Source organism: Pseudochaenichthys georgianus, chromosome 7, assembly GCF_902827115.2.
Source record: "Pseudochaenichthys georgianus chromosome 7, fPseGeo1.2, whole genome shotgun sequence".
In the NCBI taxonomy this organism is placed as follows: Eukaryota; Metazoa; Chordata; class Actinopteri; order Perciformes; family Channichthyidae; genus Pseudochaenichthys; species Pseudochaenichthys georgianus.
Genome location: NC_047509.1, coordinates 15,367,169 through 15,379,975, shown reverse-complemented (window position 1 = coordinate 15,379,975; position 12,807 = coordinate 15,367,169). Strand labels below are relative to the sequence as shown.

Here is a 12,807-nt window from a genome sequence, read left to right as displayed (position 1 = left end):
GGAGACCTCCAGGTCCCGCTACGAGGGGAAACACCTTCCCCAAGCAGCGGGCAAAAAGAGGCAACTCCTCCCGGTCTTCCCGGAAATGTTGGATGAAGTGTCGGTCTCGTGGAGAGACCGGCCCTTCAGCAACAAGGTCCCAATCCAGGGTGCCTCCTCCCTAGACTGCGAAGGAATGGAGAAGCTCGGCCTGCTCCGCATGCCGCCCATGGAACCGCTGGTAGCGGCTCACCTTCTACCAAAGGTGGGCCCGTCACCAAGCAGGAACCCCACGCTGCCAGCAAAGTCGGACCGTTTTCAGTCAGCAATGACGCTGCAGCGTTGTCCGCCAGGGCCCTGAATGTGTCCTCGCTGCTAACCGCCTACCAAGCGGAGCTCTGCGAGGACCTGTCGGGTAACCCGGGGGCAGCCACTCTGGACGAGATGGCAGCGGTCACGGACATTTGTCTCCGTGTCCAACGCTGCGCCGTCCAGGCCACGGGCAAGGCAATGGGGATCATGGTGGTGCAGGAAAGAGCGAGATGGCTCAACCTCACCACTCTCCCAGACCGGGAAAAGGAGGATGTGCTGGATATGCCCATCGTTCCCGAGGGAATTTTCGGCTCCGCTCTCGCCTCCATGCAAAGGAGGTGTGAGATGAAAAAGAGGGAGGACGAGGCACTCCACCTCTGCCTCCCTCGAAGGGTCCAGCCGCTGCTTTCGCAGCAGCAGTCCTCTGCCCAGGCTGCCTCGAACTCTGCTCGGTTTAAAGCACCGAAGACGCAGAGGCAGCAGCCCACCCCGAGTCCCCAGCCCGGGCTGGAGACAAGGGCAAGCTGGCCTAGAAATTCTCCGGTTCCGGCTGCAGCTCAGGCTCAGCCAACCCAGAATTTCGGCCAGCAGTTGAGGAAGAAGAAGCGAGCGGCGTGACAACCCCTCCTTCTTCCCTTCGTGAATGTGTTCCCGCCACCTCGAGAGATGCCTAAACACCATCCTCAAGTCCGCACAAACACATGTCACACGTTGATTGATTCCTCTGTCATAAAACATTTGCCGCTGACGCATCCAGGCTTCATGCCGAGGGCGCAGCTCAAAAAGATGAAAAGAAAATCAATAAAACCAATAAACAGCCCGCCAATTTTCCCCTTTTGAGAGCAGCTACGGCATCTCTCAAAAGGCGGATTATTGACGGGTCTGTGAAAGCACCACCGCCACGCGCAGTGCCGGCTGGGGCTTTAAGGGCACCACCGTCACGCGCATGCGCAGTGCCGGCTGGAGCCGTAAGCGTGACATCTCAGCTGGCTCTAACGGCCCCTACACACGGCGGCGTGCGTTGCCGCTTCAACGCTTCTGCCCATTCACTTTGAATGGGGTGACGTCACGATTCGCCGAACTGCATTGTGGGAGCAAAGTGTAGCTTCTCTCGAGGTGCTCGCTGCAAAAGTAGAGCAATGTTCTACTTTTGCCGCCTCGACGGAGGCGTCAGCCAATCAAATCCCTCGTATGTAAATCTGACAGTACAAGCAGTAGCCAATCAAACCGGGTGTATGTTGGGAGAGCCAGACCGCAGTTATTTCCCATATATGAACAAAAGGAGGAGAAAATGATCGTGGCGGTAGGGAACATACAGGGATACAAACCGGAGGAGCCAGGCATGGGGGGAGGTGGCAGAGACAGTGGGGGAAACTGGTAGGTTTTCGCTTGTTTGGGGAGTTTATATCCAGTGTATTTCGTTTGAATGGACAGCTAGCAAGCATAGACAGTATATTTAGCCATCATGGATGTAGCATGAATGCTTTGCTTTGTATGTCCGGGGCGGGACATTCATGTGGTTGGTTGTTGGTCGGGCTGCTCGCGTTGACTCCCCAAGCTCAAGACACGCCCACCGCCAAGCGGCAACGCACGCCGCCGTGTGTAGGGGCCGTAAGGAGCATACAGCAGGAGATACTCACGACATCTGCCTGGGTTTCTCAAAACAGTTACACATTATCTGTTTTCACAAGCCCAGAGAGAGTCAACCCATATTCTGGAGAGAGAGGTTCTCTCTCCAGAGGACAGACAACACGATATCGTGTATGAACCGCCAAGGGAGGTTGCATTGTCTCCAGTCACACACACTGGCACACAAACTGATCCCTTGGAGCGGCAGACGTCTCCTCTCTCTGAGAGCGACACAGGTACCGGGAGTGATGCACCTCGGGACAGAACTACTGTCCAGAGGTGCACCACTCTATGCAGACTGGACTCCTCATCCAAGGATCGTGAGTCCGCTGTGGGTGCGTTACGGTGGAGCCGCGTTAAATCTGTTCGCATAAAGAAAAAATGCTCAATGACAGCTGTTCTCTTTAAACGCACTGTTAGGCGGGGACGCACTTGTACACGATTGACCTCCGGGTCCTCTGTACGCATTCCCACCCCTGGCTCTGTTACCCCCAACTCTGGCCAGAGTGAAGGAGCAACGCCACACACTTACTCTGATGTTTCCGCCCTAGCCCGCAACGTACGGGCTGGCGGAGATATATCAGCTGTTGTGCGGGCAGCCATGGCACTATGGGCCTGACCCGTGAGTGGTACAATCTGAATACAGTGGGACTCCCTCAGAAGGTGATTAACACTATTCAGAGTGCGAGAGCTTCCTCCACCAGGTCTCTTTACGACTGTAAGTGCAGGGTGTTTGAGGAGTGGTGCCTTCAAGAAGGGCACATCTCTTTTCAATGTCCTGTCGGGGTGATTTTATCATTTCTACAGGACTTGATTGATAAACACAGAGCTTTCTCCACGATCAAGGTGTACCTGGCTGCTATTGCTGCATGCCATGTGGGCTTTGAGGGTAAGACGGCTAGCCAACATCCTTTGGTCTGCCATTTTATGAAGGGAGCTCCAGGTCGCTGGTGCCCTTATGGGACCTGGCAGTGGTTTTGAATGGGCTCAGAATGACCCCATTTGAACCCCTGGAAGGAGCTGACATGAAACATCTGTCACTCAAGACAGTTCTGTTACTGGCCCTGGCATCTGCCAAGCAGGTCAGCAATATCCATGCACTGTCTGTACATCCCTCATGCACTCAGTTCGCCCCAGGGCAAACGAGAGTGTTGTTGAAGCCCAACCCTGCCTTTACACCAAAGGTGGTTGGTTCGTGTACCCCAATTGACATTGAGGCATTTCCTCCGCCGCTGGTGTCCTCCGGGGAGCAGCAGCAGGATCTGTTGTGTCCAGTCCGGGCTTTACACACATATATGGACAGATCAAAGGAGCTTCGTCTTAATGACCAACTCTTCGTGTCCTGGGCTAACCCTCACAAGGGCAAGCCTGTTACTAAGCAATGGCTCTCCCACTGGATTGTGGAGGCAATTGCTTTGGCCTATACGAGTCAGAATTTGCAATCACCTTCGGGTCTGCGGGCTCACTCGACTCGGGGCCTGGCTACATCCTGGGCTTTGTTCAAGGGTGTTTCCATCCAAGACATCTGTGCAGCGGCAAGCAGGTCCTCGCCGCTCACTTTTGTACGCTTTTACAGGCTAGATGTCTCCGCTCCAAGCGTGGCCCGAGCAGTGCTGGGCACCTTGTTGAGTCGGGACTCCACCTGTTAAATTCTGGATGATCGGTGATCTTCGAGATAAGCTCGTCTAGCAATACGGGAGCTACAATATCCCATAGTGAGACATCGAACGGAGTGTTATGAATGAGAACTATAGGTTACTTACATAACCCCAGCACTCAGAGTAACATGAAGTGAGATGTCTCACCAGACGGCCCTCCTTGCTATGGTGAAGCGAGAAGAGGTGCTTATTTTGAATGACGCATGCGTTGTGGCGCAAGCTACTTATAGGGGGTGATTTCCCCTGACGCTGACGTCAAGATCACCAGCCAATCAGGATTGGCGTAATGAGAATGATGCTTCTGTTTGCTCCGCGATGAGGCGCATCCCATAGTGAGACATCTCACTTGATGTTACTCTGAGACTGGGGTTACGTAAGTAACTTATAGTTCAGTGAGCGGTTTCACACAAAAAAAGTGTTACTCCACAGTTTTACGACACATTTAAAACAAATTGACTCACAAAATTATCTTTTAAATTGACAAACATCATATGTGTAATTCGTGGCACAATTGAAACGGGATCGAAAGATAATCTTTCTCTCTCCATTGACTTCAATACATACATTTTCCGAAATAAGGTCCCATGGAGCTCCCCCGGAAAGGGAGGGACTTCGCCACTCTATAGGAGAGGAAAGAACAGGAAGAATAGCTAGCACACAAAAAGAGGACACAACTGTGAATAGAGGTGAGATGTGTAAAGATAGAGAAAAAACAGGTGTAGAGATCGACATATTATAAAGAAATTAGACGGGTAAATAGGTTAAGCTGGAATAGCGAAAGAAGGCATGGTCTGATTTTCATCACCTCCTGTGGTCCCATACTTTCCGCTCCATGCTAATCTGTCTGGAGCAGGCTCACTAGCTCGAAGCACTGTAATAGCATTTCACACTCAACATGGAATCACAGTTCTTCTCTTGAAAATGATTGTTGAAAATGTTGTTCTCCACACAAAAGATGAGTAAGAATTCCCCAAAATGCATGTCTGTGACTGCATTTTTTTATAATCTCCAAAAGTATTCTTTTCTTTTGTCTGTCTCATGAATAGAAGTGCAACACTAAATCACTGCAGTACCCCTTTGAGGTTTACTGCTGTGACTTCTTAGGTTTGGTGCTTGTTGTCTGTTGAAGTAGCCTCAGGCTCTGAAGAGCACATGAAAACATTTTAATTATATTTTATCAGATCACTTCTGAGAATGCTGTCCATGGGGTATTTCTCGCTGGCTTCTCTAGCACTAGACTCCATGAATGGAAACGTGTTTTTATGAATTTGATGTTCTACACAGAGTTGTTCAGTAGACATTTTCTGAAAGGAGCAGAAAATCTGAATCACATCTTATTTTCATTTTATTTCATTACTTCATTTTGGACGTGACTGCAAAAGTTTCTTAGAGTTTTTTCATATGAAATGGAGAGAGTCGCAAGAGTAAACTCATACTGCACTCAGTACATTTTGATTGTTTTCAATCTTTACTCTGAATAGCAACCGTCCTATTTGCCTTTAGTGGGATGCATTTTTCCTGAAGAACTTTTGGCCCCCTGTTGTAACTCTAAGAAACTTTTGCAGCCACCTTTCAACTCAACAGGGGCTTAGTGTTTGAAACTAAAAACATAGATGCTTGTATAACAATCCTTTGAAACATACAGCAAAGTTTTAGGTCCTGCTTGAACAACAAAACTTACTAAGTAAAGTTGAATAAATAATGCATAGATGATATTCACATTAGATCAAATCAAAGTTTTTTGCAAGTGTAAATATTCTATAGTTTACAGTGCATTGTTGCACAGTATATTCTTTATTTCCTCTTTTCCTCAACCGGTTTATGGTTGTGAAAGCAGATATAGTGCATGTACAGTATCTTGTATTATTTCTTCACCTACAGTATGTCATGTATTTTCAGCAGGATAAGCAGTGTTTATCAGTTATTCAGTGAGGGGTAAGGATGATGTCTTCCACGCCCCGGAGCCATAGCTCTCTTGGGGCAGTGTGAACCATGCAGGGGTTGTTGTAACATCTGGAAAGCTTTGGGAGGGAAGATTCAGGTCAGAACCCAGGGGGACTTGCCCTCCTTCTTCTGCTCAGCCTCTGGTTGTTGGTGTATCTTTACAATAAACTGTCAGTCCATTCTTCCTTCTCAACAAATCCAATGTTCATCAAAGTTATTCTATGCCTTTGTTTGTAGCCATATGCCATGTTTCAGGATTTCTGTGCTTATAAGCTGGAACATTGTGACAAACCTTTGACCCCTACCCTAAATCAAAGATATCTTGACGGCAGCACCTTGGTTGCTGGGGGAGATTTGTCTTGGTAACCTTGTTGCTCCTGTGATGTTACCCGTCGCTGCAGAGCTTTACTCATGTGGCGCCTGCCAGCTGAACTGCAGCTCTGAATTAAAATATGAATACAACTCTGAGCTTGACAGACAGAAAAAAAGAAGGAACATGACATTTCTCTTCACCTCAAATGTTGCCTGGGTTCTGCTTTCCTATCCACTCCTCCTCTGGTGCACCTAGGCTGTGATGACTCCATCGGGAGCTCATTTAAAAGGTTTCCCATCAGAGAAGTTGTTTTCTCTGTGTCTGTACAAGTCTCTAGTCATATTAGTGACTCTCTGTCGTTTCCTGGTTCAGGTTCACTCCGGTGCCGCGTTACATCTGTCTGTGTCTAGAGACAGGTGGCGCGTCTTCCTGGGCTTTCAGGAGAGGGTGGCTTAGAGCTGAAATGCCAACAGTCTGGGAGAAAGTCTGCTTCCCGCCGACTCCTAGTGTCATCTCAGGATAGAACGAACTGGCTCGTTGTCAGGGAAAGCTCCTGGTTGCATCTCTTGTTTCCATATCAGACAGGAGATAATGACATTCAGGAAGAAAGGACTTTTATTACATGCTGATTCGCTTAATGTCATCATTTCCGTCCTTTTGTACACACAGAGCGCTACAAGAATGATGTATTGGAAGCATATACTGTCAGATGTATAGATATAGGGAATCTAGCAATACCCCTGTGCTTAAACATTACACTTTTTAAAGAAAATCTCTGTTATGTGATTACTAAACATCTTTATATTGATGACAGTTTAGGCTTTTCCTTTAACAGTCTTTTATGTCATTATTTTGTTGTCACTCTGCCAACATTAACGGCAGGCGCAATCTTCACGCACAACATTACTCTCCTACTTCAGTCAGCTATTTCTCATGCTAAATTATTGTTTTTTCTATTAGAAAGGGAGTTGCTCTGTGATTGAGTGCAGAGTGTTAACCTGTTAAGCCCCAAGGTCCCCCTCGACGGGTCCTTTTTTTCTTTCTTTTTACGACACTGTGTCCCAGGGGATCTTAATATTTATGAACCTATTAATGTGTTATACCAGATTAACGGGAATAATCTCAGCTAACTGACGATACAAACCATTTTTACCAAGACAAAAGTCTCATAAGAAGCATCTAAATGACCCCTGAGCAAAAAATGCTAACGCACTTTGGCACAGAACTCAAGATAAAAGATACCCTTATTACTTATCGTAGCTGCACATACAAGATATCCGATTAAAGCTGAGGTTCCACAGATTATTTAGGTATATCATCACTGAGGGATCCGAACTCGCGACAGGGGAAGCAAACACAGACATCACAACACGTACCTTTACGGAGCTTTTACGGGAGATCGTCTCACCGTAGCTGTCAATCTGATCAAAAGACTTGTTCAATGGCATTAAAACGAGAAATAACGCGGCTGAATCGGTTAATCCATAGGTTGATAATGTTTCTGTGTAATATTTTTTTTTATTTATAATCCATAATTTCATTTTTATGTAAAAATCGGAGAGTAAAAGTTAGCTGCTAATGGTTGCCACCAGAGTTATCGCAGCTTCCGGTCTTGGCTATGCGGCAGTATCACACACACACATTACCAAATAAGGACTATGTGGGAGTTCCCCTCGATTCCAATGGCTCTGATGGTTAGAACGAGATGTCAATCAGCAAATTCGAGCAAGGGGGGCCAGAGATATGGAAAATCCACCCAAATGACCCCAGAAGTGGGTTTTTTTTTTCTAAATCTCTCTAAAAAGATCACATTTCACTTGTTTTGCATCAATCTTGAAACAGGGTACTTATTATATGTTGTAGTTTGGATTCCTAAAGCTTTTAGTCTACCATCCCATCATTCAAGGGTGATTTTCACTATAAATACTTTTTTTTTTTTGGACGGACACAATAATTTACATTTTTTTACTGTGTTCAATCTGAATTTACTTTAAAAGAAAAACATCTATATTGATTATGACACTTCTACATCCAACTCACAGGTGTAACCTTGCTTTGAGAAAAAAGATTATTAATTTAACCCTTTTTAGAAGATGGTCATTTGTTCTGGGAATGTCATTTTGTTTTTCAGGTCTCAGGCTCGGGGCTGAAGAGAGGACAGCCACACTGGTTACTTGTTTGATGGCTAACAGAGTCTGGGGGAGTAAGGTGTCACACACAGATTCAGGGAGGATATGAAGCCCAAACTCTCTCTCAGATGTGCTTTCAAGGCAGGATGTGTTCCAAGAATTTTATAGTGCATTAACAGAGACAGACCAATGCATTTTGACCATGCAATGAGGCTACAATAGGGCATGAAAAGAGCACACTATCTCTGCACTTTCACCTCAGTTTTTTCCATCTTTGTGAATCCTAATAATGTACCCCCTCTTTTCTCTCATCTCACTGCAGCCTCCTTTGGAAACTTTTCTTAGCTCATCCATTTGGCAGCCCTTTCCTTCATCCCCTGTCACAATACATCTCTAGGAGCCGTGGAAGAGCTGCTGTCTTCAGATATGTGAGCGGAGAATCGCAGAGTGAAAGGGGAAAGGACGAGCCTATAGACCAGATGCCAACCAGTCTGGAGGATTCTCATTCAAGGCGGCCAATTTGGTTTACAGACACTGAGACAGAGACAAAGCCCTGCTCAAGGCAGGGGTACCCACTGTATCATTGTGATAAGATGCAAGATTCACAACCCTAGTGATGATGTAGGCCTGTCACTGGGATATGCTTGATCGCAGCAAATCTCCTCTTGGTTTCATGTCACATTTGGATCGGACATTTTTCAGAAGAACACTTGGATTTATTTTATTATTTGCTGTTACATGTCATGTGCACAACCAGGATTCAAGTTGTTTCCTCTCTCTTGTGGTTAAGGTCATTACATGAATCACTCATTGGCATTGATTTATATAACCTTAACCCTTAAGCTAAGTGGTCCTGAAAACATGAGGATGATGACTTATATTACACGCAATGCCAGCATGTGGCCATTTGACCTTCAGTTTAAATCAAACTCCTTTTGAAACTGTATCACCAAAACCTGTTCACTAAGAATTACAGCTGATCTGGACTCAAGCCAATATAATCTAAATAAACTCTTCATCCACAGGACACACTCACATTTCCCTTAGGACTTAACTTTTGGAAATATAGGTGTTCAGAATCAGCATCAACAATAACACTTTAAGCTGAATGTCATTCCAACAATCCGTTTGTTTGTATTGCAACTAATCTGCAGTAAGAAATTAGAAACATATATAGAGTATGTTGTAGAATAACATATTAATCTACGTACACAGTACCAGTACCTTAGTCTTTATTAATGGAATGGATCCAGAGGACACAGAATATGATAAACACCAACTGTCGATGCTTTATTAAGCAATAGCTTGAATGATAAAAGGTGGAGATGAGCAGCACTGTATGGGATAGAAAAATTGAGATGCAAGTATTGGTGTCTGCTGAGAGAAATATAAATTGTATCTGTTACTGTGCAGCATTTGCCAGCCTCATGGCTTCTGCCCTTTGCGTGTGCTACTGTATACTGTATGTCATCTCTCGCACACAAATACTAAGTATAAAGGACAAGGCTTTGTTTTGTTCAACACACTGTCTGTCCCTGGTGTGACACTTTGATTTCAAATGCTCAGAAAATAGAATACTATGACAGCTATCCAGATGTAAGATTCCCAGAGCAACTCGAGCAAGCACCTTTGAGGTCACAGCAGAAGACAGCTATGTAGGATGAAGACATTTCTGTCTCTTAAATAAATAAACTCAATAGATAAAAAACCTTTCAACAAACATAACCTAAACTTCTAACATACCTTCATTTGTCCTTTGACGAGGAGTCTTTGAGTAATGTCAGTATTTGACTGTTAAAGGGAGAAAAACACTATTATTTTTGGGTAATGTAAATATGAACATTTTTGAGTTACTTTGTCAGATGATTGATGAGCTGTTTTAAATGCAAAAAGAAACATATTTATCTGCTTTACAGATATGAAGACATGATGAAAGCTGTCTTTTTAGAATAAATTAATTGAGATTCTCTGTTGGTCCTGTTTTATCATAGTTTTAACATGTCTACTTCATTTTTTTTTCACGAGAAGTTAATATGTACTTCAGCTTCAAGAGGTAGAACATATGTCTGATACATTTCAAGTTGTTCCAAATGTTTGGAAATCAGTTCTTCTAATCCTCTCGTGAAACAATATGGCATATTGTATTCCAGTCTTTGAGAATGTGTTGTTTTGATGGCAATGTTCCCATCATCAATGCGGATTGTATAAGAGAGTGAAAGAGTGTCCTCTGAGAAAAATAGCCAAGTCTCTGTGGGGAAGGATATTTTGTTTATTTGAAAACTCCAAAAATATCAGATCAAAAATAAATCATTAGACAATCCAAAAATCAATTAATCCAGGTTTCTTCTTCTTGGCATTGAAGCACTGAGGGATGACATTTAAAACTTTTTTTTTTAGTAAAAGCAACCTATATTCAACTTCCTTACCATCTTAAGCATGATATCCTTATTTTATTTTCTCAAACAGTACTTGTGGCACACAATTAAGTAGAATGTCCTCTTTTCAAATCCCAAGAGATCTAGATATCCAATCCATATCCAAGAAATGCTGCACTTGTTTCTCTTTCTCAGTCTGAATTGTGTGACTTAATTATATTTGTTATAGAGGAAGGGTCTCAAACTTGCACCAGTGCTCTGACCTGTCATTCAGGGTGCTCGACTCAGTAAATTCAAAGTGGAGCTGCTTGCCTGAAGAGACACACTTACCTAGTCTCTGTCTTCTTACTCACGCACGTGCACACACACACACACACACACACACACACACACACTGGGATCCAATTACTGAGAGACATGAAGCATCTCACAAGTTGATAACAAAGCACATGTATGATAAACAGATTCAGTGAACAGTGGCCTTCTTAACCCTGGCAGAGAATAAATCTACTGAGCAGATGGTTGGATGATGCAGTTAATTGGTTACTGTTTACTGTTAAGTGTCTTTTCTTTTTGAAAATCTGTCTTTCGCTATCATTCTCTAAAATGCAGAGGCTGTCCATCTAGCTTGTTAACTGCTAGCGGCTTTGATCAGCTGGATCTCAGTCCTCTGACAGCTCTGAAATAAAATGAGAAACACTCCGTTCTCTCTCATCAACTACTGTTGAGCAGCCCTTAAGCAGCTGCTCCAGTGGAGTTGCTCAGTGGCGCAAACAGCTGAAGACTGTTATTTCATGGCCAGCGCCATAGACTGTATAAAGGCCAGCGCCCAAGTGTTAAAATTCAGGATACCACAAAGCAAGTCAGTATAGAAAAAAGTGCATGTGTGCTCGCTCAACTTTCACTAGAAAGGTCAAATGATAAATAACACAATCAACTGGATGGACTCTTTAAAGGCCTTTTAGGGCGCAAGACCGCTCCACCTGGCCAGTTTGAAAAACTTTTGTTCACTCGGCAGAGGAGGAGTGGGAACATAAATTACTGCCATGGTGAAAGGATTTATCACAGGTCAAACAAGGCCCTGCGTGAACTATTCATCAGCGACCATTTAAGGGAGCAAGAAGCTTTAACTTTATCAGTTGGGCGGAGAGTGCAGAAAAATGGCAGTTATCACTCAGTTGAGAGTGAAATAAAACCTTCCGACTCAGTTTCATGAACCAGCTGATCATCCCTTCAAGTTTTAGGAGATGAGAGTTACACACATGACGTTGCCATTAAAATCAACTACACATTTAAGGTGCAAAACATGCTACAGGGCCCATATGATTTTAGAGCTGCTTGAAACAAATCACAGGACAACACTGCCCCCTTGTGGAAGCTTAATGCAAACAAATATTGACAAGACAGCCAGTAAAAACATGTGTTTTGAAATATTTTATAATTTTCAACTATACAATAACTTTTTATCGTATTCTGTGAAATTCTTATCAAATACAAATCAGTGGCATTATTAAACATTTGGAGACAGTATACTAAAATACATAGCAAAGCAGTCTGCAAAAACAGGACCTTAACTTTAAGGAAATTAATTTAAGAGGTTGATACCTTTAAATACTTTAGTACAACAAAATATAAATTGAATGTACTTAAATACACGTGAAACTTGGGTGTATACATCACCACAGTCAATGTAATTCCATAAATTAGACTCTCCTGCCCTCCACTGGTAATTCAGATTTTTTTTTTTACATAGCCTACATTACATCATGGTTTTAAATGATTTTCACTAATAGGAAATATTAGGTCATGACGAATGGCACCAATCAAATACAGGAAGAGAGAGACCTTCTGTTGTTTTACTGAAACCGAGTGAGTTGGAAATTATGCAATAAATGATTCATTTAATGAGCTGTGATACAAGGAAGATGTTGCTTTAAACCATATGTTAAACACGTATTAAAAAATATATATTTACATGGGAAGATGCAAGGAGTGTGCACATGGCCTGTAGTCCACTAACAGCAATTATCCAATATTGTATTGACTGTAGGTCTGTGTGTGTTGAGGTGCATTTAACATCAATAGGATTAAAACATCTATATTGACCTTGAATTTTGGGATTGTGGTATTGATTCTTATAAAAGCATTTCTTATCTATAAACCTATAACACTTACGGGATCTATTAGCCTATAAATAGATGATGTGAGTAAACTCATTATTAAGCACATTGCTATTCCAGTGGTTTTTGGACAGGGCTACTTGACGTGACTGACTAAAGCCCTGGCCTTCAGTAAGGTAATGATATCGAATAGCCACAGCCTGGACTCTAATCTGATTTGGTAAAGCCGCTATAGCTGGAGGACACATGGGGAGAACATTTGGCAGCAACTAGATTAAAATACTTGGCGAAGGTTGATTTGAGGAATTTCAGCCCTGACCCTTTTTCGTCAGGAACGAGCGCCGTTAC

General features: G+C 43.6%; 1 protein-coding gene across 1 annotated transcript in view; it reads left to right on the top strand.

The window, feature by feature from the left end:
• The window catches only part of samd10b (sterile alpha motif domain containing 10b), a 54,996-nt gene extending 42,504 nt beyond the window's left edge, over positions 1–12,492 (top strand). Inside the window, exon 5 of the mRNA XM_034086272.2 lies at positions 8,287–12,492. Coding sequence (XP_033942163.1) covers positions 8,287–8,309 — 23 coding nt within the window. The 3' untranslated portion in view covers positions 8,310–12,492. The remainder of the gene's footprint in view (positions 1–8,286) is intronic.
• Positions 12,493–12,807: the final 315 nt, after the last annotated feature.